Below are 25,732 nucleotides of genomic sequence, written 5' to 3' on the forward strand. Positions count from 1 at the left end.
GCTTTAAGATGGCGGCTGTTTACTTACGCCGGAGAGTCTGTCATTTCGCATCGCTGTTCAATAATACATGTTCTAACACCGAAGTCGTCTGTCATTTTGCATCTAGTTCTACATACAGTATATATGATATCTACTGTAGCCGTATGTTTGTAGCAACTAGCAACTGGGCGTTGTTTGTAGCGGCTGTCGGCCGCAGTCAGGTATGATTGTTTTTTTATCTAGCGGCATGAGTTGAACATGATATTTACTCTCAGTCCGTTCCTCATTGCGTCCCAAATACCGCGCTGACTGTGTTTTACTTCCGCTTTACCTGGTATAATTCCATAATAGGAATTTGGATATTTGTGAATTGTTCTTGAATCTTCCACGGCCGAATCGCGAATAATCTAAGAATCGGAAATTTCGCACGCCTCTAGTAATTAGTGCCGATGAAAGTTATACAGACCCCCTCAAGATATAAAAGGTGTCATTCAACTAGTGATGTATGTGATGAAAATATTTTATAAAGGTTGAAAAGTTACCCTAGTGTTGCTTTAAAGTAAATTGCATATTTTATTGTGCGAAATTTATTTTTTGTACTAGATATTTGTAGTTTCATTTTGAGCGTAACTCATCGGTATAGAACGAGCGACAACAGCATAATTAGCCTAAACAATACAACATAATCTTGCGGCAGTAAGAGTCAGGGAAAAAGAACATAAACTTTATAAGTTGCGACTGAGTACAAGTCTCAGGCCCAGTCAAACTATAAGAGAATAAAAAAGTGTGACTTATAGTCTAGAAAACACGGTGTGCATATTTTGCAATATCCTTATTAGAGGTCGACCAATATATGGGCGGGTCGATATATGGACTTTTTTCCAACATTGGCTGATTAACAATAAAAAAAAATAAGCCGATAAAAAAAGGATTTGATCAGGCATCTGTGTGGGCAACTGTGGCCACTGCTGTAGGACCCCGGAAAGACCCTGCAGCAGCTTTTGCAGCTATTGTAAGATTTGTTTTTATCTTGCATGACAGAATATGCAATGTTGCTTTAGCCTTTTAAAGTGTTTACTGAGTGATCCTTTCACTCTAAATGTAACTTGTAGCATAGCATACCACTAGCTTTAGCATCGGCTTAAACTCGCACTTGTTTACATCTCGTTGTGATGTCCTGGCGGGTTTAATTATTTGAAAATAATATACTGTTCTTGCTGAGTGTGTGTTTCAATTTTAAGCTGTTGAAGCATTTTTTAAAAAATTGCCTTTATAATCTAGGTGCTTTGCAAAAAAACACCTCAAATTGGCCTTAAATATTGGCTTACATCTGTTTTGGAGATGGGCAACATGCCTCTGGATTATTTAGTTGCTTGTTGCCCCTAATTCATTCACTGCCAATGACAGTTGTTGATATAAAATCCACATTAACGAGCGATTGCTGATGTCGATACATAAAAAAAATAAATAAATAAAAAATAATCTATTTTATCCGATTTGTCTTAAAATGTGTGTACCTCGGTGGCATTGACTTCATGTTGCTCTCCGGTTCTTCAAAAACATTAGGGCAGGCGTCGGGGGTGACGGAAATGTAGGGCGCAGGAACCGATGTGGACCGCAAGTACCTCATCTCATCTTGGAAGAGATTGTCGTCTTGGTAGCTTCCAAAATTCTCTGTGTGTTGCCTTAAAAATGAACACGTGCTAATCATCACGTGTGCCCGTTTACCTGGAAAAAAACACCTTGTGTCTGTTGGTTTGCTACCTGGCGAGTGTTTGTAGGTAGAGACAGCTCATTTTATTGGGAAGTTCGGCCGAGACGCCCTCCTTGAGGCTTGGGAGAAGCTGAGAATGCAGCGGCCGGGGAGGATGGTGGCACAGCATGCTGGGCTCAGCGGCGCTGCTGAGTGACAGCAGGAACAAAGCGTTTGCCCGGATCACCTGGTGGGCTTCCATGGTAGGTAGGGCTCTCGGTGTCTTCACCTGGAGTGGCTTCTTTCTGGACTGCTTCACCTGACAAAGAAGAAGGATTAGGATAAAGCTTGTAAGAAGTAATATCACGTTGGCGCAGGGGCTGATCAGTCCTTGGCCATTAAGGAATTGACTTAGGCTACGTTCATACTCCAGGTCTTAATGCATGCATTTTTTCGTGTTTTTCCGACTCGAGTGAGGCATTAACTTGACGGTCTGAACGTGACAAGTCGCATAGAACGGGACCATTTCAAATCCGATCTGGGTCACTTTCGTATGTGGTCTAAATCCGATCTGGGCCACATTTTTCCAGACTGTCGCGGCGGTCTGTACTGTCCAGTCCCGCAAATCGGATTTAATGCAGCAATTACGTAATCAAATAGCGAGAGAGTCGTTACCGTAGCGATGCACCTGTGCGTTATTAGCGCCTAGCTTGCAGTGAACACGGCTTTTGAGGAAGAGCTGAGCTTGACAACAGTCATAAAAAATAAAAAATGGGTTGAGGATAAGCCTGAGAATGCTCAGTTTTCTCTCTGTTCCAAGTGAGCAATATTTCAACATTGCCTCCACGGCCGAGAGTTGGGACAAACTGCCCGTATGTGTGTGTGACGTGCACGGACAGTGCGTGCATGCTATCGATCCATATAAACTTTGAATATTTGCCTAAACGGGGATTATTTATGTCTGTTATTTGTGTCCACCTTTTGAAAAGCAAAATATGATATCCCTGGAATGACGGATGACGTCTGTCATTTGTTTTGATGGTTCTGCGCATGCGGGTCTTCTTGCTTAGCGGGTGTCGGACTGCGAATTAGTGCGCATGCGTAATACTTGAACGGTCTCAATGGATAAAGGCAGTCTGAACGGGCACGCCAAAAAAACGGATATGACAAAAAATCGGATTCGTGCATTAAGACCTGTAGTATGAACGTAGCCTTAGGGACCTAAGAGGTCCTGCCTCAAAACAAGCTCCCAAAGACTGAAAACTATCTTTACCCTTGTGAGTTATAAATTAATTCATACTTCTTTTCTGTAGCGACTTAAGCCTGAGTTATACTCCCGCGTTGTGGTGACGGCGCAGCGACTACGGCGTCATTCGACATTCGATAGTTCTGCGGTGAGGGAACGCGTTGCTCTGTAATTCACCACCAAGCCACTAGAGGGGTGTGGCGTTATGTTTGTACGGTTTTGGGCCATTCTTGTTGACTTCCGCTAGTCTAGTTTAAGGGAGAAAAATAAACAATGCAAGATGGAACTCTTGAAAGTACATATTCTGCTCATCAACATTGAATAAATATTGAACATACAAACGTTGAGGGGTAGGCGAAGCAGAAGACTGTTTCGAGGCGGTCTGGCCGACTTTTGATGCCGCACAAAGAGTTTTAGACTCAGGTGGAGAGAGCTAGCTGTGGCGGCTAGCTTCAAACTGGCATCGCGCACTGCGTTCAAGGTCTGCAAAGCCCTCCAGCCCGATTTGTTTGCCGTGTCCTACAACCAGCCAGTGGGAAGCCATAGCAGATTTCTGGTGTCTATGAAACTTCCCAAACTGCGTTGGGAGCCTTGATTTTAACGTTATCATAAGAATCACCGAGGCACTCTCAATCAGTGATGATGTATCGTGTGTGAACTGTCTGTTATTGAAAATTAAAGATAAAAACAATTCTTTTGACAACAAATCTGTCCTTTATTCTTCATATACTTGAAGTGTGACACGTAAATAAGTCACAGACTCACAGCAAACATATGTACACAATAAATGATGAAGTGCACCAACCAAAAATACGACATAAAGTGATAAAAAGTTGGCAGTTTTTGGCCGACTGGGTCACCGCTTCGTGTGGCCACTCTATTCCGAACACACACGTCTCGGTGGTTCTTCCACTTTTTTTTTTTCCCCCAATCGCCGACCTTGCCATTTGGCAATCACAATAATGTCTTGATGAGACTTGCTCTTCGATGATACTCGCGTCGGCTTGGTCCATTTTTGCGTGTCGAAAATAATGTTTGATTTTTGACAATGGCTGTGATCTCGCGCTGAACCGGAAACAACAGTCTGAGCGGACCAATCACAGTCCGTTTCTGCCACGTCATACGCGTCTACGTGACGCGAAGGTTAGAAAATTCGAGAGGAGCGCGTCAGGCTACGGCGCAGGGTCGCAACTCAGGTCTTCCTTGATGGCGCAGGTCTGACGCGGAAGTATAACTTGGCCTTTAGCTGTATATATATTTTTTTATATATCTATATATATTATATATATGCATAAAGGTGTTTTTTAATATATACTTTGGGGGGAAAAAAGTGAAAAAACATGTCGTAGAGACAAGTTTCTGAGGTACTTCTACATTTCTGCTAGCGACTTTTAGCCATAGTGGCATCACTCATCAAAATCCCCCCAAAGAGACAGTTTGGAAATACTGCATCCATTTGCTATCATCACAACATGGGAGGACAACATGTTCATGAAGGCAAATGTGAAACCAAGCCTGAGCCACCACAAAGACCGGATGTTTGCGTAGCCATGTTGCCGCTGTATTTTGGGATGTATGTTCTTCCTATCCCTACATTTTAATGTGACCAGTGCTCCAAAAATAGAGCTAAAATCTTGCTCATTAAACGACTTGATCTCTTTGATATTGTTATTACGAAGATGATTGTAATTATGATTATGTTTAATATTATTTCCGACAACTACTGTACTGCTGTGGCTGCAACACATGCTATCTGCTGCTAGCCTGTTGCTAATCAGTACGTTTAGGATGGCACAATTATGTTCAATTTGACTACAATTGTGTGTTTTGCGTTACAGCTGAGACATCATTAGCTTTGGTAAATCTAGTTATACAACGATAAAGAAATGGAAAACAAGCACTCAACTACTGCAAGTCAAACATGAGATTCTTACCCTAAATGCATAAATGCAAGTTTGTTGATCTTGTCAGAGACGTTTGGAAGCCAAAACTTCAAAGCGCCGCATGCGACAATCATCGTTTAGCTTGTTAAACAGTTGCTGTGGCAACTCATTGTGTGTAAGTGAGCAGCTTGAGTGGATTTGAGTTGACTCACTCAATGAAGCATTTAATAAAGACAGACATTTTTCTACGTTATTCTTGCTTAATAATAATTCGGTGGAAAAGTAACATGTTTAAAACTTATTATTACATTTGAAGTGCTTAAAACCCCTTGTTAAAATTTATTAATACATAAAAGCTTTTTTTTTTTTTTTTTTTTTTTAAATCATACTTTGGTAAATAAAAAAATGCTAATGCTAAATCTGAATTAATACATTGAACACATAAATTGTATTTTTGGGGGGTTGGGGCACTATTTTGCGGTTTTTCACTTATCGTTGCGGGTTCTGATTCCCACTAACAGCGAAAAACGAGGGATCACTTTATAATGTATGTTCTTAAAGTCTGAACATTACTAGAAGTTGGTCACATTCATGAGTTTACGAATTACACCAGAGGAGGTAGCCTGAAGATAGAAGAGAAAACAAAGCAGTACTGGATACCTTCTCCCTGGCCGCAGTCTGCTTCTCTCTCAGGTATTTCTCCCGGCAGCGATCACACACTAGATACCAGGTGCTGCCTCCAATGCCTCCGTCCCCGCAGTTGCCAGCCCAGCCACCGCAGAAGTGACCGATGCTGTTGTAACCTTGGCCTCCAGCGTAGCGACCGCAGCCTGAGGAACCAAGGACACGGTTATTCCATTTGGGAATGAGTCACTTTAACGGACAACTCTTCAAACACCTCACCAGGGTGAGCCTGTCTCATATGGTAAGTGACAGGGTAAGGATGAGATTCTCCACACAGCTCACAAATTGTGTCCTTCTCCGGTCCGCCCATGGCGAGCTGCGCCATCTCTCCAAACAGATTTCCCCGTGGCCGAACCTCCGCCTTTTCCCGCTTCTTCTTGTCCTTCTTGGCCTTTTTGCTGTCTTTTTCATTCTCCTTCTTCTTTAAGATGGCGCTTGACCCCGGACTGGGGAAGATCATGTTTTGCGTCGCGGCTTTAATAGTCGCCAAGGAGATATCCTCCCAGAATGCAACCAAGTGCTGCAGCGTAAGAGGTAGTATAGATTTCACTCTCATGGAGGGATGGGCCGTCATCTCGTAGGAAACTGAGTCCGATTTTCCGTCCTCGCACTTTTCTGGCAATGGCGGTTCTTTTAACATGGACAGAACCTTGTTTTTGTTGATGCTGCCCATTTTGGAGATGTCCGGTCCGTGCGGAGCGATGTTAAACATGTTAAGCGCGGAGGAAATTTCCAAGGAGTGGCGGTTTTTCAGCTTGCTTTCCTTGTCTTCGGCGCACTGCCCTCCGAGAGAGCTGCGTATGGGAGCGTGCTCTTTGGTTAAATCCGGGTTGAACTTGAGGAAGGACGAACAGGCCATGGCGTCGTGGACGATACCTTCATGCCAGAGGAACGCCGCGAAGACCGCACGGGAGCATTCTGCAACCGATGGGGACATGGCCTGTTTGGCGGGCTCGCATATCCGTTGCGCGCTCTCCGCTTTGAATAGGGGTCCGGATTTGTCCTTCTTTGGCCGGGAGTGTCGACTAGAGGTTTTGCGGCTGACTTTGGGCGAAGAACGACTCTCCAGCTCCTCCTTAACCGGGGCCTTTCCGATGCTAAAGTGCACCTTGCACAAGGACTCCTCGGAGTCCTGCACCTCTACGTTTTCATCGTTCGTGTCCTCGTTTGAGAGAAGAGTACTTGAGGAACACACCTCCACCACTTCGCTGTGCAGGTTCTCTTGGGTCACGTGGGGGGAAGGAACGCGGTTCTCCGTGTTACAGATAACTTCTTGGTTTGGATCTTTGGGAGACAGTTTTGGTTTCGGGGAGGTGGATCTGCCTCGTATAGGTTCCGTAAGAGGAATCTTCTTCTTCCTGAGAGTGTCCGGGTCCAGAGTGTAGGAATCAGACTTGGATCTCTCTCTAGGAGGTTCTAGACGGGCTTTGGATGACGGGCTAACTTTCGGCTGGATGTTCTTGTCATGATGTGTTGAAGAGGAGGTGCTGGAAGGACTGGATCTGCCGGAAGAGGACGTTCCTTTTTGTTTAGGCGAGGAGGAGCGAGAGCTGACGTTGGGCGAGTCGGACCGGTGTCCTGATGTTCTGACTTCAGATTTGAGCGCTTGCAGAGTGTTGTGATTCGGTGAGTGAGAACGGCCGTGAGAATCGGAGCGCAGTTTGGCCGTGTCGGAGCGCAGAATGAGGGCTTCGCTGGCAGAGAGCGATCCATCTTGACCCGTTTTGACTCTCCCTCGACTCTCTTGTTTGGGTGAACGATTCTCTTGATGGTGTTTGGAGGCCGGGGACATGGATCGTGCGCCGGTCATCAGGTTTCCTCGTTCACCTAAATGTCGATAATTCAGTTAATTCAGCGAAACTGAAAACTCCAGAGAAACCGTAAAACACATTTAAAGGGGACTTATCATGCTTATTCTCATATTGGGTTTGGCTAGGATAAGCATTTTAATGTGTAAACTGGTCCTGGCATAATGAAGGCTAGGTTCATACCACAGGCCTTAATGCACAAATCCGATTTTTTTTCATGTTTTTCCAACTCGAGTGAGGCAACAACTTGATGGTATGTACAGGACAAGTCGCATAGAAGTAGACCATTTCAAATCCAATCTACTTTCATATGTGGTTTTAAATCTGATCTGGGCCACAGTTTTCCAGAATGTGGCTGCGGTCTGAACGTTCAAGTCTCCCAAGTCTGAATTCAGTCGACCGCTGATGATGTTTGTTTGCATTGCTTAGCAGCTGTTGAATTCGCGCAATGAAACAGTGCTGCCAATGATCCGCAAAATGACATGAAAAAAAGTTTAACTCTTTTTCTCCTTATCTTACTCTCAGACGTCTGTGCAAGTATTCGGCTACTTCCATAGCTCATGAGTTTCAATATAAATCCATGGACAGCGATGTCACAGACCTCCATGTGAATTATGCTAGCATATGTTGGCCCTTCTTTTCTGTGACGTATTTTTCTACATCTGCGCATGCAGGTGACTTTACTCCGTGCAATTTCGTAACATGTCAGTTAGTGCTGCAACGATTAATTAACTCGAGTAAATCGATTAGAAAAAAGCTACGGATAAAATTGCGCTGCTTCGAGTATTTGTTTAATTAGAGTGGTTTTGTAACGGTTTGTTTTGAAAGTGTTGCATTTGTATACTTGCATTTAGTTTTATTGATTTGGGCCAATACACTGCCCTCTAGTGGCAACAGTGAATATGGTGAGGGGTGCTCCTTACATCGATCACGATCACAACGTTAGTGTGGGTAGATTGCGGCATCAAAAAAAAAAAAAAAATCTTTTTTTTTTAAATGTACATAGTTGATTATTTTTCAGTGAGCAACATATGTGGGTATGCAGCAACCAGCAAAAAAAGGTAGATCACGGGAGGTTGTCTCTTTGAAAAACAGATCTTTGAGCAAAAAATTATATGCACCCCTGGAATATGCCATAACTCGTCTAACATGGCTGAATCCAGCTGCTCCCTGTTAAGACCAACATGAGGTATGTTTTGTTTGAGCTAATATGTTTGTTTATGCATTCATAATTTAGTTTAGATGTATATCTAACAGGTTTTTTTGTGGGAATATGTGTTTGAACGATTTGTTAAGAGCATTTGAATTTTTGTTTTGTTTTTTGTATTTTATAGCATTTAAGCTAGCTGACTTTTGCTACGCAAGTTAGCTATTGTTTTGTTGGACTTTGATCCTCATTTATCTAAATTTTTTAGGGCTGTCAAAATTATCGCGTCAACTGGCGTTATTTAATTTTTAAAATTAATCCCGTTAAAATATTTGACGCATTTAACGCACATGCCCCGCTCATACAGATTAAAATGACAGCAGTGTCATGCCCATTTGTTAGTTGTGTTTTTTGGCGTTTTGTCACCCTCTGCTGGTGCTTGGGTGCGACTGATTTTATGAGTTTTTCAGCACCATGAGCATTGGGTAATTATTGACATCAACAATGGCGAGCTAATAGTTTATTTTTTGTTTGAAATTTTTATAAATTTTCTTAAAACGAAAACATTAAGAGGTATTTTAATATAAAATTTCTATAACTTGCACTAACATCTATCTTTTAATAACTACAAGTCTTTCTATCCATGGATCGCTTTAACAGAATGTTAATAATGTTAATGCCATCTTGTTGATTTATTGTTATAATAAACAAATACAGAACTTATGTACAGTATGTTGAATGTCATATATCCGTCTTGTGTCATCTTTCCATTCCAACAATAATTTACAGAAAAATATGGCATATTTTAGAGATGGTTTGAATTGCGATTAATTACGATTAATTAATTTTTAAGCTGTGATTAGCTCGATTAAAAATTTTAATCGTTTGACAGCCCTAATTTTTTTATATTGTTTGAGGCTAAGCTCAGGTATTTTAATTTATTGTTGAATGCATTTATTGTTCTTGTGAAATGAAAGTGAAATGAAATTCTGCATAGTTTGAAGAAACACTAGGAATTTTATTTTGTATTCGCTAATAATGCGCTTGTTAATTTGTTTTTTTACATCCTAAAATTTATTCTGCAACGCTTTAAATGTTCGTAATCTGATTACAAGATTATTCGAACTAATTGATACATTTATCGAATACATAAATAATCGATAGCTGCAGCCCTACATAGTGCTGCAATGATAAATCGATTAGAGAAAAGCTTCAAATCAAATGTTGCCACTTCAAGGATTTGTTTAATTAGAGTGGCGTTGTAATGGTTTGTTTTTAAAGTGTTCCAGTTAATTAGATTGATTTGGGTGGGTATATTGCCCTCTAGTGGCAACAGTTAATATGACATAACTCATCCAACATGGCTGGATCCACCTGCCAGTTAAGACCAACATAAGATTGTAAGTTTTTGTCTGAGCTAAAATGTTTGTTTACGCAACTGTAATTTAGTTTAGTTAGCAGCTTTTTGTAGGAATATGTGTTTGAACAATTTGTTAAGTTCATTGTAGAAAAAAAAGTTAGCTTTTTATAACATTTAAGCTAGCTGTTATATAGTATACAAGATCCTCATTTATTTATTTTTTATACTGTATTTTCCACACTATAAGGTAGACCTAAAAGCTTTCAATTTTCTCAAAAGTCAACAGTGCGCCTTATGTAAAGATCAATATTTGTTACTCATAGCATGACATTGCCTTTAGCGCAGCTCCATCTAGTGAAAGCATACACAATCCCAACTACCACGACTACTACTACAACTACTGATACTAGTACTGCGCCTCATAATGCAGTGCACCCTATACATGAAAACAGTTACAGTCGCTGTCATACTCCGATGCGCATTATAGTGCGGAAAATGCGGCACTTTAATTTATTTTTAAACTTATTTATTGCTATTGTGAAATTAAAGTGCAATTCAGTTCATGCTCTTTTAAAAGTGTAATCTTAGAAAGCCCAAAATAAATGTTATTGCACGCATAAACACTTGTTTCCTTGTTTTACATCTCCCGAAATTTATTTATTTGTAATCCGGTTATTCAATTATCAAAATAATCGGTAGCTGCCGACCTAATCCCAAAACATCCTTTCAACATGAAGGATAAGTAACTGGTGACTTCAGATAAGTAGCTAGTGACTTCCTAACTTTCCCACCTTAGTTGAAGTGCTGTTATGCCCTAAAAAATATGATAGGCAGATTTAATTAATGTTTTGTGTCTGTACAGTTGTACACTCACAGGTGGGGAAAAAAAAAAAAAAACGCCATATAATCGAGCAAAATTTTGTGTAACACTAAGAAACATAGGCAAGCATGATACGTCCCCTTCAATGAAGTTAGCTACAACATAACACTCTTGACAGAAAAGATGACTTAAACCGATAGGAAAGATATGAATGAGTGAATGAGTATGTACTGAGTGCTTTATCATTTAGTCGAAGACCTCCTTGTTTGCACCGGGAAGGGGCAAAAGGTTATTAGAAAATGTATAACAACCATAGCACAGAAAACCCACTTTTTTTTTTTTTTAACCCAACCACAGTTCGGTCTGAGGGAGGGCGTGCGTGATTTGACTACCCACCCTTTTGCCTCAGAGCGAGAGATGAAAGAGCAGTGGCATGCCCGGCTGCGGCCACGCCGCTTTTGCGCACACGTTCGCGAGAAGCAAGGTTGCGTGGTGAATCATCTACAGCGGAAAACAAGTGGCAAGGTAAACAAACAAGGCATGGAATGCAAAACAGGCCACCCAGAGCCAGAAAAGGAAGGGACAGAGTAATGGAAAGATAAAGATAGAGAGAAAGCACAATACAGGCAATGAGCTCAATCAAGATGAAGACATTCATTCGCAAGGCATTCAAGTGTTCTGAGCAGAAACTGATAGAGAAATTTGCTTTTCGAGCAGGAAATAAGTAGCATGACACACAAAAAAATTCAACAGTTGCTAATGTGGGTTATGAAAAGCAGCCTCAAACTCGCCACGTTTGCATGGATGCATTTATTCGGATTAAAAGACTAATCGGAATGAAAATGCTTCATGTACATATGGACCAAAAACTTTCCTTTTTACACCAGAAGTGTCGGCGGTGACACATTTACGCATCTTTGAAGCCTCGTCACGCTACACATACGTCACCCACGTGCCACTGGTTGAACTCATTTGAAAGTGCGGAAGTTGATGTCGCCCGTTTTTACTTGAAGTCAATCGACCAAGTAAAATGGGAGATAATGTCATGAGTTCATAAAAAAAAAAAAAACTCATAAAAAACATTAAAACGCTGCATGGACCATGTACCGTAATCTTCCGACTATAAGCTGCTACTTTTTTCCCTCATTTTGAATCCTGCGGCTTATAGTTCAGTCCAGCTTATTTGTTGATTTATTTGGGTTACTTGCTAACACTTTATTTGACAGCTGCCCATAAGACTGCCATAAGACCATCATAATTATGACATGACACTATCATGGGCATCAATGAATGCTTAAGATAGATGTCATTAAGTGTCATCCGGTAAATTATCACTAACTCTATTTATGTCCAGCTTGGATCTTTTACGTCTGTTCAAAAGTGAGATAATTTCTCGGATGACACTTAATGACATCTGTCATAAGCATTCATTGATGCCCTAGTGTCTAGTCATAGTTATGACGGTCTTATGGCAGTCTTATGAGCAGCTGTCCAATAAAGTGTTACCAAATACCATATCTAGCAATGAATGAAACAACTAGAACAGTAACTGAAGAAATAGCACAGAGCATGAATTTTGATTGTCATTTACATCTGTAGCCATAGAATTCATAATGATATTGACGGGACACATCCTGTAGACACTGCGACACGCCTTCAAGTAGGGGGCCTGCCAACACAAGAGGAGTTATTCTCCAACACATACAGGCAGCAATCTAACGCCGGATTTAGATAGAAAAAGTACGAAGGCTTTACTGCATACAAAAAAGGAAGGATTGTCTCAGGAGTGATTTGTTCGAGGAGTCAAGGTAATTATTAAAGATGTCCTGATCGATCGGGTCCGATCACCTCATTTTCAAAGTATCGGAATCGGCAAAAAAATATCAGACATGCCTTTTTAAAATATATATATTTTTTTTAATTACATCGTTTTCTAATTGTATTTAACGTTACAGACAAAATGTCTTACACTCATCCAGAGTCTTTAGTTTTGGCTTAAAGTAGGGCTATCAAATTTATCGCGTTAACGGCGGTAATTAATTTGTTTTAAACTAATCACGTTACAATATTTAACGCAATTAACGCATGCGCTGCACGACCTACTCACGCATTGTCGCGTTCAATCTATAATGGCACCGTTTTACCTATATATAGAGCTAAAAGGCAACGTAAAATGAGTAGAGTGAATTTTGGCAGTCTTTGACGCCTTTTTTCAATTGGCTAAAGCTTTACAATCCCTCTCTCAACAATTAGAAATAATGTGGGAAGCAATGTGGGGAAGCAAGGTAGTAGTTGATCTTTTTCTTAACACCCTATGTTATTTCCCAACGCAGAGAAGATATATCAATTGGTGCCACTACGCAGTCATGGTTGCCCTTCTCATCATGCATTTGGCCAGAACAGTTAAATGGCTACAGTATCATTTACTGAAAACTCAACAAATACACTAGATGGCAATATTTAGTCACAATATAAAAAGTCACATTTATCCTTTAAGAATTACAAGTCTTTCTATCCGTGGATCCCTCTCACAGAAAGAATGTTAATAACGTAAATGCCATCTTGAGGATTTATTGTCATAATAAACAAATACAGCACTTATGTACTGTATGTTGAATGTGTATATTCGTCCAAGTTTTATTCATTTTTTTCCTAATTCATTGCCAAAATGTATATGATCGGGAAAAATTATCAGGAGCAAAAAAAAAAAGCAATCGGATCGGGAAATATCGGGATCGGCAGATACTCATCTAAAACGATCGGGATCAAATCGGTAGCAAAAAAACATGATCGGAACATCCCTAGTAATTATTATGTTTTTCGTACCATGCATGCATTTTGAAACGTGAAAAAAATCAATGGGAGAAATTAGACGCTACGGCATTGGCGTAATGGTTCGCAATATTAACGTAAAAATAAATGCTAACTGCACGGTTCCTTGCTATTTTAACAAAGATTTGAGATTGTTTTACGTCCATATCGATAAAGAATTCAGGGATTTAAGCATTTATTCACAAGAATTTTCATCGTAAAAAGCCCTTTGGGATGCTAAGGCGGCGCCACTTTGGCTAAAAGACTAGCATCACATTCGACATATTTACGTAAAATAAACGCAAACTGCACTGTTCTTTGCTATTTTAACAAAGAATTGAGATTGTTTTACGTCCATATCTATAAAGAATTCAGGGATTTAAGCATTTATTCAGAAAATTTTCAACGTAAAAAGCTCTTTGTCTGTGTTTCCGCTCTGTCAGCTTTGACGGAGATGGGCCCCCTATTAATCGGCCCCGCGCCCCGTGTCCCGTCTATATCATTATGAAGTCTATGCTGTAGTGCTGCAATGCATGCTAAGAGGCATGATGTTGACAGCAGGTGGCAGCAGAGGTTGACTGTCTACCCCAAGGGAGCGGTGATGGCCAAATGAAGCTTCTTAAAGCATTGAAGCTTTGCAGCCAATTGGTTCAAAGCTTCATGGTGGTTTTTGTCTAAAGGTTGTGCTACCAAGTATTAGGCTGAGGGTGATAATACTTTTGTATGGCCCATTTTTGGAGTTTTGTGTAAAATGATAATGGTTGAATTTTTTCTCATTCTCTTTTGTATTTTTTCATTGCAAGCAAAATTATTGAAGATAACACTACCAAAGCATTTGTAATTGCAATCATGTTCTGGGAGAAATTGAGCATTATCTGACAGAATTGCAGGGGTGTCATTACTTTTTGCCAGCACTGTAGTGACCCGATAGTCCAACTATCCCGCAGTTTCTCCAGAATTAGTTTTGTCATACCGACATTGTCACCGACAATGAGAAAAAAAATACACGAGCAAAGCAATTTTATTTATTAATTGATATTCAATCCCATTCATATATTATGTTTGTATTTGTATTTTGACCTTATTCCTTATCCTTGTATTTATGGTCGTTTTTATTTTTCACTTTTATTCATGTATTTTTAGTTTGGGAATATTTGGTCCTCCATACATGTGATGCCTTACAAGAAATGAATTAAAATAAAATGATCGGGGACGGACCAATCACTGGACACACTTACTCAGAAGCTGTGGTTGCGGCTGAGACACTTGGGAGGGGGACTGTCCGAACACAAATGGACTGTGGACAAGGGAGGAAGTGGAGGAAGAGGAGGAAGAGGAGGAAGATGAGGGAGGTTGTGTGGCTTGCTCAAACACTGAGGAGGGAGCTGCTGGGACGAAGGGCCCAGACTGAATGGAATTCAGTATGGCGCTCAGCCGGTCACCTGCAAACATGGAGACAGAGGAGGTGGAGAAACTACAAATCGATCTATGAGGCAGGGGTGTCCAAAGTTTTATTTCAGGCAAGATCGTGTCATTTTCAGAGGATTGGGTTATTAAATTGTTTGGATTTATTTTTAAGTATGAGCTCATTGGATTGACACTGTTTAAGTGACAAGGTCCATCTAGTGTTGAAGCTGAAAAGTGCAACAATGTATGCTGAATATAAGCTTCTTGTGAGTGGCCTATTCAATGATATTTTTATAATTTGCTGAGGACTGATAAAAACTGGTCTGTGGGCCGTAGTTTGGACACCCCTGCTATAGGGGAGGACTAGGCAGGGAGGGGCACCACAATTAAGTTTGACGGCATCTTAATTTCAAGTGCGACATATTGAATGTATGGAGGGGGACAACCCAGCAAAAATAAAGCAAGCTGACTGAACACACATGTAGAAAAAAATGTGACGTTTGGGGTAGGCCAAGCTATTCATAAACAAATGAATGAATACATATCTAATAAGAATGTAACAGTATTTGTATTCATCCCGTTCGGTCACGGTACGGGCATCACAGTTAGGTACACACAGTCAGACGGCGAATATGTTTGAGTAAAAACAAATAAATAAATAATTCCATGTCAGAGTTGTTGCAATTGGCGAACTTGCATAGCAAAAGTCCTCTAGCTTAAATGCTACAAAATGCTAAAGGTTACAACACTTGCCTAACTTGCATAGCAAAATTCCACTAGCACAAATGCTACATAATGCTAATGATGACAACAATTGAAAAGTCCGCTAGCTTGAATGTGATATAATGCTAAAGTTTTCATTAATGGGCTAACTTGCATTGACAAATTCCACTAGCTTAAATGCTAAATAATGCTAATGTTTACAACAACTGGCTAACGTGCATAGCAAAAATCTGCTAGCTTAAATGCTATATAATGCTAATGTTTACAAGAATCGGCTAACTTGCATAGCAAAAGTCCGCTTGATTTTATGCTATAGAATGCTAATGTTTAAAACAATTGGTTAACTTGGATAGCAAAAGTCAGCTAGCTTAAATGCTGCATAATGCTAATGTTTACAATAATTGGCTAACTTACATAGCAAAGGTCCACTAGCTAAAATGCTATTGTTTACAACAATTGGCTAACTTGCATAGTAAAGGTCTGCTAGCCTAAAAAATATATAGTGATAATGTTTACAACAATTGGCTATTAGCAAAAGTTCGCGCGCTTGAATGCTATATCATGCTAATGTTTACCAGTTATTCTGAACCCGAAACCATGACTTGTGTGTACCGTTACACCCCTAAAATCTAACTATATCGATCAAAATGAAGCAGTTGTACCTAACTCTGTGGCAGTCAAAATGATGCGCTTTATATTGACATCCATCCCATTCCTAAACTGACCTTTATTGTTGGAGAGTCCATAATCAAAACCCTGAGCTCCATTAGACGTTGCGGCTCTGTTGAAGGCCTGCACTGAGAAAGGGCTTGGTGGCGGAGTCTGGGCGCCATGCTCAAGCAGCGCTTGCTCTGCATAGCATGTTTTAATCATGTTATCCAGGAAGTGATCGCATTTGTTATTGGTGATGATAATGTTGATGTGGCTTACCTTCATCGTGGCGAAGGTACTGGTTACCTCCGCGGTCTCTTGCCAGTGACCAGGCCTCTCCCTCGTCACTTTCGCAGAACTCCACGACACTGTTTTTATCCAGCTGCACCCATGTTCCCTCTGAGTTGACCACCTGGTACACACACAACACTCTTTATCCAAACTCTTGACCCAGTCTTCATTGGCAAAATTAAAACATAGACCGTATGAGTGGATGTAGCGTTTGGACCTGGAAGCAGTGTGGCAAAGGGATCTATGTTAATGCATGAAAACAAAGTATAGTAAGTGTGCAGAGAGTCCTTAGTTTCACTATTGACCAATATGAGATTTTAAATGCCTGAAATGAACTGTAATTATAGTGTAGTTACCACAATATGTACTGTATGAACTTGTTTTATGGATAACATGTTAGGACATTGTGTACCGTATTTTTCGGACTATAAGTGGCAGTTTTTTTCATAGTTTGGCTGGGGGTGCAATTTATACTGTGGAGCGACTTATGTGTGCAATTATTAACACATTATTATTTGAGATGTCCCGATCGCTCGGCATCCCGATCAATCGGGTCCGATCACGTCATTTTCAAAGTATCTGAATTGGCAAAAAAATATCGGACATGCCTTTTTTTAATATACATTTTTTAAATTAAATCGTTTTCTAATTGAATTTAACGTTACAGACATATGTTACACTCATCCAGAGTCTAAGTTTAGGCTTAAGGTAGGGTTATCAAATTTATCTCGATAACGGCGGTAATTTTTAAAAAATGTATCATGTTAAAATATTTACCGCTATTAATGCATGCGGTTCACGCCCCACTCACGCATTGTCGTGCTCAATCTGTAATGGCGTTGTTTTACCTATATAGAGAGCTAAAAGGCAGCGTAAAATGAGTAGAGTGAATTTTGGCAGCCTTTGGAGCCTTTTTTTAATTGGGTAAAGCCTTACAATCCTAACGCCTATTTCCTAACGCAGAGAAGATATATCAATTGGTGCCACTACGCACAGTCATGGTTGCACTTCCCATCATGCATTTGGGCATGGCTGCAGTATCATTTGCTGAAAGCTCAACAAATACACTAGATGGCAATATTTAGTCACAATATACAAAGTCACATTTGTCCTTTAAGAATTACAAGTCTTTCTATCCGTGGATCCCTCTCACAGAAAGAAGGTTAACAATGTAAATGCCATCTTGAGGATTTATTGTCATAATAAAAAAATACAGTACTTATTGTATGTACTGTATGTGTAATGTATGTATTTGTCCGAGTTTTATACATTTTTTTCTTAATGCATTGCCAAAATGTATATGATCGGGAAAAATTATCGGGAATGATTGGAATTGAATCGGGAGCAAAAAAAAAAGCAATCGGATCGGGAAATATCGGGATCGGCAGATACTCAAACTAAAATGATCGGGATCGGATCGGGAGCAAAAAAACATGATCAGAACAACCCTAATTATTATATCATTTCACATCTTATTTTGGTGTTTTGGAGAGACACTGATGGTTTGGTAAACTTGTTAGCATGTTCCTGATGCTATAGTTATCTGAATAACTCTTAATAGCTATGTTACGTCAACATACCGGCCACGTTCGCATTTCGTTGTTCATGCATCATGTAACATTATCATATTGTACACTTATTCAGCATGTTGTTCTCCATTGTATTTTTATTTTCAATTGCCTTTCAAGATGACATATCTGTTCTATGTGTTGGATTTGATCAAGTTAACTTCCCCCCAAAATGCGATTTTTACTCCGGTGCAACTTATATATGTTTTTTTTCCCTCTTCGTTGGGTTTTATGGCGGGTGCGACTTATAGTCAAAAAAATACGGTATTTCAAAACCGTAACCCTAGTTTAAAACCCTAATCACAAACCCCAAACTGTGTTGTAAACCCTACTTTGAAACCCTATCCTTTGTGTAAAATGCTAATTCGAAACCCTAAACCTAGTTTGAAAGCCGGATTTGGGACTATAACCCTAGTTTTAAAAGCTACTTTTAAACCCAAAAAATGTGTTTTAAACCCCAATTTGAAACAATAATCCTAGATTGAAATCCTCATTTAATGTTGACTCTAGAGTTGATGACTTTATATCCATTTCCAGTTGGGAAAAATGTTTTGAATACAAAACAAAACTTCAAAAGTTCCACTATATTTGGGTGTTAATAGGTAGAGGTGGGTAGTCACATGTTACATTTACTCCATTACGTTTACTTGAATAACTTTTTGAGAAAAATGTATTTCTAAGAGTGGTTTTACTAAGCAATACTTTTTGCTTTAACTTAAGTAGATTTGTAAAGAAGAAACGCGACTCTTACTCTGCTACTTTGGGCTGCAATTGTCGTCAACATTAGCTCTACCAGTTTCACCAATGAGACGACGCGACAATATTCACATGACTCCATTATACCAATCAGACTCAAGCTTGCCGTTCTATGATCACGGCGGCCTGTTAAATCACGTGGCGTCCTTAAAGCACCGTAAAAAGTTAGGTATTTGACATAGAGCGCTGCCCTCAACATGACTCGAAAGTGCGGATTTTAACCTCTATCCCAGGTTTTATTTAGCACTGATTGACCATGGAAAACCAGAGATATGATCCTTTTAATGTCATAAAAAAGGAACTATGAAGGAAATATTCTCTATTCAACTATTCAAACTAGGAGGTACATTCTCCACTAGAAGGCACTCATGCTCTTTGGACTAGTGATGCTTTAATTCTGTTGGTCTTTTTTTTATCACCGGAATTCAATGATTTTTTTTTTTTAATGCAATAATGTAATAGGTTATAGTACAGTCTAATTATAACAGTTCATATAGATAACTTTGTGCTGAGAAAAAAAATATCACTGTTTAAAAAAAATCTAACATTGAAAGCAGATACTCACAATGTTACTCATCACTAAAATCGCTTAAGTCGAGTACGTCATAACCCGGGGACTAACAGTACATTTTATGGATGACTTCTTATACTTGAGTAATATTATTTTGAAGTAATGCTACTCTTCCTAGGGTAACATTTTTGGCAACTCTTCTCACCTCTGTTAATAAGATAATTATATGTTCTTTTCTTAATGTTTTGGTTAAAACTCTAAACTCCAGTCACAGTGGCTACATCCACATTTCATACGGTCTAAAGCAGGGGTGTCCAAACTTTTTTAGGATCGGAATCAGGTAAAAAAAAAAAAAAAAGAAGAAAAGATCAGATTTCACAATTGTATTTATCCAAATATTCATTTGACATCCAATCAATTTTGACTGGGAGGGTTGGCAGCAATCATTCGATCGAGAGGCACTGTTTAAGTGACTAGCTCCATCTAGTGTTAAAAATGAGAAGTTCAAAAGAATGTAGGCTGAACTCTAGCTTCTTGTGCCAGTTAAGACTGAACCATAGTTTGAACACCCCTGGTGTCAAGACACTTCAGATTCGTTTTTGTTGTTGTTTTGTTTTCATAAAACCCAGTGTAATCACTGCACAGAGCATGACACAAATTGGACTTGAGCAGATCTTTCACATGCAGCACGAATCATTTTAAATACACAACGCACAATATTGGAACACAAGGATTCGATTATTCGGTCGTCGTCGTCGTTAGCACGCCAAACTGTGGAACAAAACCAATGGGGCTGAAGCAAAACTTACGCGTTGAGAGGTTGCTTATTGAAAGTTAAATGCACTCAACTCCCTGAAACACTATATCATTTTGGGGAAGAACAGAACACAGACGGGAAGTATTAGTAGGAGCAACCTGAACCTCCCGGGTCCGGACGGGCCATTTAAGTGTAGGCTAGTGAACAGCATGACACACCACAGCAGCAAAAAATCAAATAAAACATAAAAGGGAAGGATGATGCGTTGTTCAACAACTCGTGAAAGTTTGTAAAATTGACGCTGTAGCTAAATAGGAGATAAAATTTGTGCCACCAGAATCTGAATTGTATAAGTTAAAACAGCATTGTTCAATTTGAATCACTGCATGGATAAACTTACCCTGGGCAATAAAACGATAAAATGATTATCGTCTAATTTTTGTCAACAGAAATAATAAAAATGTTCGATAAAAGTTGATAGATTTAATCTGTTATTACATCAACCGAACACCAGAGGACGCTGATGTGACTTGAACGCTAGCTAGCATTAAAGCCGGATACTGTGGACAGCATTGGCGCTGACACATCATCGCAGCGCCGGCATACTTTACATCATACGTATGTCTCAAATAAAAGTATTCAAAGCAGTTGAAGATGTACGGATGGATTTATAGCGGAAGCCACATTCGCGTCTTTGGTCATGCTCATTTTCAAATACCAGACCACATACCAAATAATAATGCTACATACCAAAATCCATTTTGCCACATACCAAAATCCAATTTTGCCAAATACCAAATAAAAATGCCACATACCAAAATCCATTTTGCCACATACCAAAATAATGCCAAATACCAAAATCCATTTTTGCCACATAACAAAATCCAATTTTGACACGTACCAAAAAAATGCCACATACCAAAATCCATTTTGCCATATACCATTAAAAAAATGCCACATACCCAATAAAAATGCCACATGCCAAAATCCATTTTGCCACATACCAAATAAAAATGCCTCATACCAAAATCCATTTTGCCACATAACAAACAAAAATGCCACATACCAAAATCCATTTAACCACATAATAAATTAAAATGCCACATACCAAAATCCATTTTGCCACATAACAAAATCCAATTTTGCCACATACCAAAAAAATGCCACATACCAAAATCCATTTTGCCATACACCAAAAAAATGCCACATACCAAATAAAAATGCAACATACCAAAATCCATTTTGCCACATACCAAAAAAAAATTGCCAAATTCCAAAAGCAATTTTGTCACATAAATAAAAATGCCACATACCAAAATCCATTTTGCCACATACCAAAATCATTTTTGCCACACACCCAAAAAATGCCACATACCAAAATCCATTTTGCCACATACCAAATAAAATGGCCAAATACCAAAATCAATTTTGTCACATACCAAAATCCATTTTGCCACATACCAAAATCCATTTTGCCACATGCCAAATAAAAACGCCACATACCAAAATCCGTTTTACCACAAACCAAATAAAAATGCCACGTACCAATGTCCATTTTGCCAAATACCAAATGCCACATACCAGAATCCATTTGCCACATACCAAAATCCATTTTGCACATAACGAATAAAAATGCCACATCCAAAAATCCAATTTGCCACATACCCAAAAAAATGCAACATACAAAAATTCATTTTGCCACATACCCAAAAAAATGCAACATACAAAAATCCATTTTGCCACATACCAAATCAAAATGCCGCATACCAAAATTCATTTTGCCACATACCAAATACCACATTTCGTTCTTGGCCCTGCTGTTCTTTTTACCACTATCTTCTGTTGTGACTTCCTTCTGGAGCATCAGCTGTGTTTCTCACTTTACGCATAGATGAGTACAGGAGCTGAGCTCATTCACGTATGATTATCATCAATGGATAATCATAATACTACACTGATAATAATCATTCCACCACCTTTATTGACTTGTAGGAGTCAGAGCAGATGAGCAAAGAGGGTGAGAGGGGAGAAATCTCTCCTGGAAAGGTGAGTAATGATTAGAGATTTTTAAACATGAAATAAAAAAATAATTATATGCATGTGTATTTTTCAGCCTTTGGGTTTTCATCCAAGAATTTTGCTTTCGGTACATCCCTATAATTCATGCATGAAAGGCTTAATTGAACTGTTCAACTTTAGCAATTCAGATTTAATTTCAGATGCACAAATTTCAGCCCCTAAATAAGATCACCCCAAAAACTGGAATTAGCAAGAAATCGCACAGGCAGAGTGTGAAAGCTAAAGAGCACGCACCCGCAAAGCAACCCGGGTTAAACCAACAAATCAGTGTTCAGGAAGAGATTTGTTTGTGAGTTGATTTGTTTGCTCTATATGATCAATGCAGTTCTGACAACAAAAAAAACATATTCAATCAACCCTACTCATCATCAAAACATTGCATTTGGCACCAGTGCGTACCTCGCCTATGGCCTTGACCATGTTGCCAAGTACTAACATTCCAATGGGGATACCCCTAAGGTTTGGGCAGCTTCTGATGTTGTGACCAGAGGGGCCGGTCTTCACTACCTTATAAAGCCCCGGTCCGCCGCCCTGCCCTGCCCCGCCCTGCACCCGAGCGGGAGCTTCGAGGGATGGGCAGCTGCTCACCTCCTTTGTGGAGTCCTCCGTCTGGCCCCTGACCTCCTGCAAAAGGTAAAAGGCGGGAATTAGGCTGAGGGGAAAGCGTGAAGAGCCTGATTTCAAACTACATTACCAATATTTAATGATTTTCAAAATAATTAACAAACTCAATGCTGGTTGCAATACAGCAGTACCTCAAGATGTGAACTTAATTAGTTCCGAAGTGGCTTTGGTATCATGATTTTTTTCGTACAAATAATCATGTTTTACACACAGTCTTTATTTGTCATGGTCTTGTCACTCCCTAATGGCGCTTAAGTGTACACTGAAAAAACAAATTTCCTTAAAACTAAGTAAATTCCCTTGTTGTCAGTGTTAAACTACTAGAAATAAGTCAAATTGTCTGCCAGCGCTTCAAGTCAATAGTACTCACTGTAGCTAGGCTTTCATTAAGCTTGAAATGAGCTTGACAGACTTATTTCAAGCAATAAATTTGTATATTTAATAGGGCTGTCAAATTATTAAAATTTTTTAATTGAGTTAATTACAGCTTTAAAATTAATTAATGGTAATTAATCGCAATTAATCGCAATTCAAACCATCTATAAAATATGCCATATTTTTCTGTAAATTATTGTTGGAATGGAAAGATAAGACACAAGATGAATATATACATTCAACATACGGTACATAAGGACTGTATTTGTTTATTATAACAATAAATCAACAAGATGGCATTAACATTAATAACATTTTGTTAAAGCGATCCAAGGATAGAAAGACTTGTAGTTCTTAAAAGAAAAATGTTAGTACAAGTTATAGAAATTTTATATTAAAACCCCTCTTAATGTTTTCGTTTTAATAAAATTTGTAAAATTTTAAATCAGAAAATAAACTAGTAGCCCGCCATTGTTTATGTCAATAATTACTTACATAATGCTCATGGGTGCTGAAGCCTATAAAATCAGTCGCACCCAAGCGCCAGCAAAGGGCGGCAAAACTCCATAAAACACAACAAGTGAGCGTTTCACTGTACTGTCATTTAAATCTGTCTGAGCGGGGCATCTGCGTTAACTGCGTCAAATATTTTAACGTGATTAATTTAAAAAAATAATTAACGCCCGTTAACGCGATAATTTTGACAGCCCTAATATTGAATCTTTAAAAAAAAAAAATGCTTTAAACACTCATTTTAAGCATCATTTTGTGTATAGGCAAAAATCACGTTTTCTCAGCAGCAAATTAAGGAAATTTAATCTTTTTTACAAAAAAAAGAATCAATCACTTACAGTATATCAAGCAACAAACCAAGTATATTAACACATCATTAAACATTCAGGCAAAATGTTGCTTAGAACAAGCAAAAAAAATTCTAAGCAACAAATCTAAGAAAACGAAACCTTAAAAAACCTTAAATCACTCATTCTAAGCAAGAGAACAACTCTGATAAATCATAAAATATACTTGAAACACTTGTTTTCTGAGATTAAATGTCTTGTTTGTTACTTGTATTAACATAAATTTCAATACTGTTCGGAAGTTTGAGATAAACAACTTTTTTTTTGACAGAGTTAAAGTTACAGTGGTATGAAAAAGTATCTGAACCTTTTGGAATTTCTCACATTTCTGCATAAAATCCCCATCTTTGTCAAAATCACACAGATGAAAAAACAGTGTCTGGCTGTCTGCTTTAACTAAAACCACCCAAACATTTGTAGGTTTTCATATTTTAATGAGGATAGAATGCAAACAATGACAGAAGGGGGAAAATAAGTAAGTGAACATAACATTTAATATTTTGTGCCCCCCCCTTTGGCAGCAATAACTTCAACTAGACCTTTCCTGTAGCAGATCAGTCTGGCACATCGATTAGGACTAACCTTGGCCCATTGTTCTCTACAAAACTGCTGTAGTTCAATAGATTCCTGGGATGTCAGGCATGAATCGCTGTCTTTAGGTCATGGCACAGCATCAAGTCTGGACTTTGACTTGGCCACTCTAGAACATGTATTTTGTTCTTTCGAAACCATTCTGAAGTTAATTTACTTCTCTGCTTTGGATCATTGTCTTGTTGCAGCATCCATCTTTTTTTAGCTTCAACTGTCTGACAGACGGCCTCAGGTTTTCCGGCAAAACATCCAGATAAACTTTTGATTTCATTCTTCCATTAATGATTGCAAGTTGTCCAGGCCCTGAGGTAACAAACAGCCCCAAATCATGATGCTCCCTCCACCATGCTTCACGGTGGGGGTGAGGTGTTGATGTTGGTGAGCTGTTCCATTTTTCCTCCACACATGATGGAGTGTGTTATTCCCAAACAATTCAACTTTGGTATCATCAGTCCACAAAATATTTTGCCAAAACCTCTGTGGAGTGTCCAAGTACCTTTTTGCGAACATTTGACGAGCAAAAATGTTTTTTTTTTTTTTTTTTTTAGACAGCAGTGGCTTCCTCCGTGTAGTCCTCCCATGAACATCATTCTTGGCCATAGTTTTACATATAGTTGATGTGTACACAGAGATATTGGACTGTGCCAGTGATTTCTGTAAGTCTTTAGCAGACACTCTAGCGTTCTTTTTTACCTCTCTGAGTATTCTGCGCTTAACTTCTGGTGTCATCTTTGGTGGACGGCCCTCCTTGGGAGAGAACCAAACTGTGCCAAACTCTCTCCATTTGAAGACAACTTCTCTGACTGTCGACTGATGAACATCCAGACTTTAGTGATGGTTTTGTATCCTTTCCCAGCTTTTTACAAATCAACAATCCTTGATCGCAGGTCCTCAGACAGCTCCTTTGATCGAGCCATCAGACAATGCTTTTCATCAAGACAATTCTTACCCGGTGTGTGTTTTATAGTGGGCAGGGCAGCTTTAAACCACTCATCAGTGATTGGGCACACACCTGACTTAAATTGTTTGGTAAAAATTGGTTTCAATTGCTCTTCAAGTCACCTTAGGCAGAGGGTTCACTTGCTCATTTTCCAACTAATGTCATTGT

At 39.2% G+C, this 25,732-nt stretch overlaps 1 protein-coding gene across 17 annotated transcripts in view; it reads right to left on the minus strand.

The window, feature by feature from the left end:
* Positions 1-25,732, minus strand: part of mycbp2 (MYC binding protein 2) — a 203,001-nt gene that overhangs the window by 40,518 nt on the left and 136,751 nt on the right. For 7 of the 17 annotated variants that reach the window (XM_057853344.1, XM_057853354.1, XM_057853351.1 and 4 more), the window contains 9 exons: positions 22,574-22,798; positions 16,492-16,624; positions 16,287-16,412; positions 14,670-14,873; positions 11,017-11,121; positions 5,705-7,312; positions 5,462-5,631; positions 1,744-1,991; positions 1,497-1,664 (listed from right to left, as the gene is read on the minus strand). In XM_057853344.1, coding sequence (XP_057709327.1) covers positions 1,497-1,664; positions 1,744-1,991; positions 5,462-5,631; positions 5,705-7,312; positions 11,017-11,121; positions 14,670-14,873; positions 16,287-16,412; positions 16,492-16,624; positions 22,574-22,798 — 2,987 coding nt within the window. The remainder of the gene's footprint in view (positions 1-1,496; positions 1,665-1,743; positions 1,992-5,461; positions 5,632-5,704; positions 7,313-11,016; positions 11,122-14,669; positions 14,874-16,286; positions 16,413-16,491; positions 16,625-22,573; positions 22,799-25,732) is intronic. The other 10 variants (XM_057853360.1, XM_057853358.1, XM_057853357.1 and 7 more) reach the window with 6 other exon arrangements.

The sequence above is a fragment of the Corythoichthys intestinalis genome, chromosome 12 (genome assembly GCF_030265065.1).
Source record: "Corythoichthys intestinalis isolate RoL2023-P3 chromosome 12, ASM3026506v1, whole genome shotgun sequence".
NCBI classification, from domain to species: Eukaryota; Metazoa; Chordata; class Actinopteri; order Syngnathiformes; family Syngnathidae; genus Corythoichthys; species Corythoichthys intestinalis.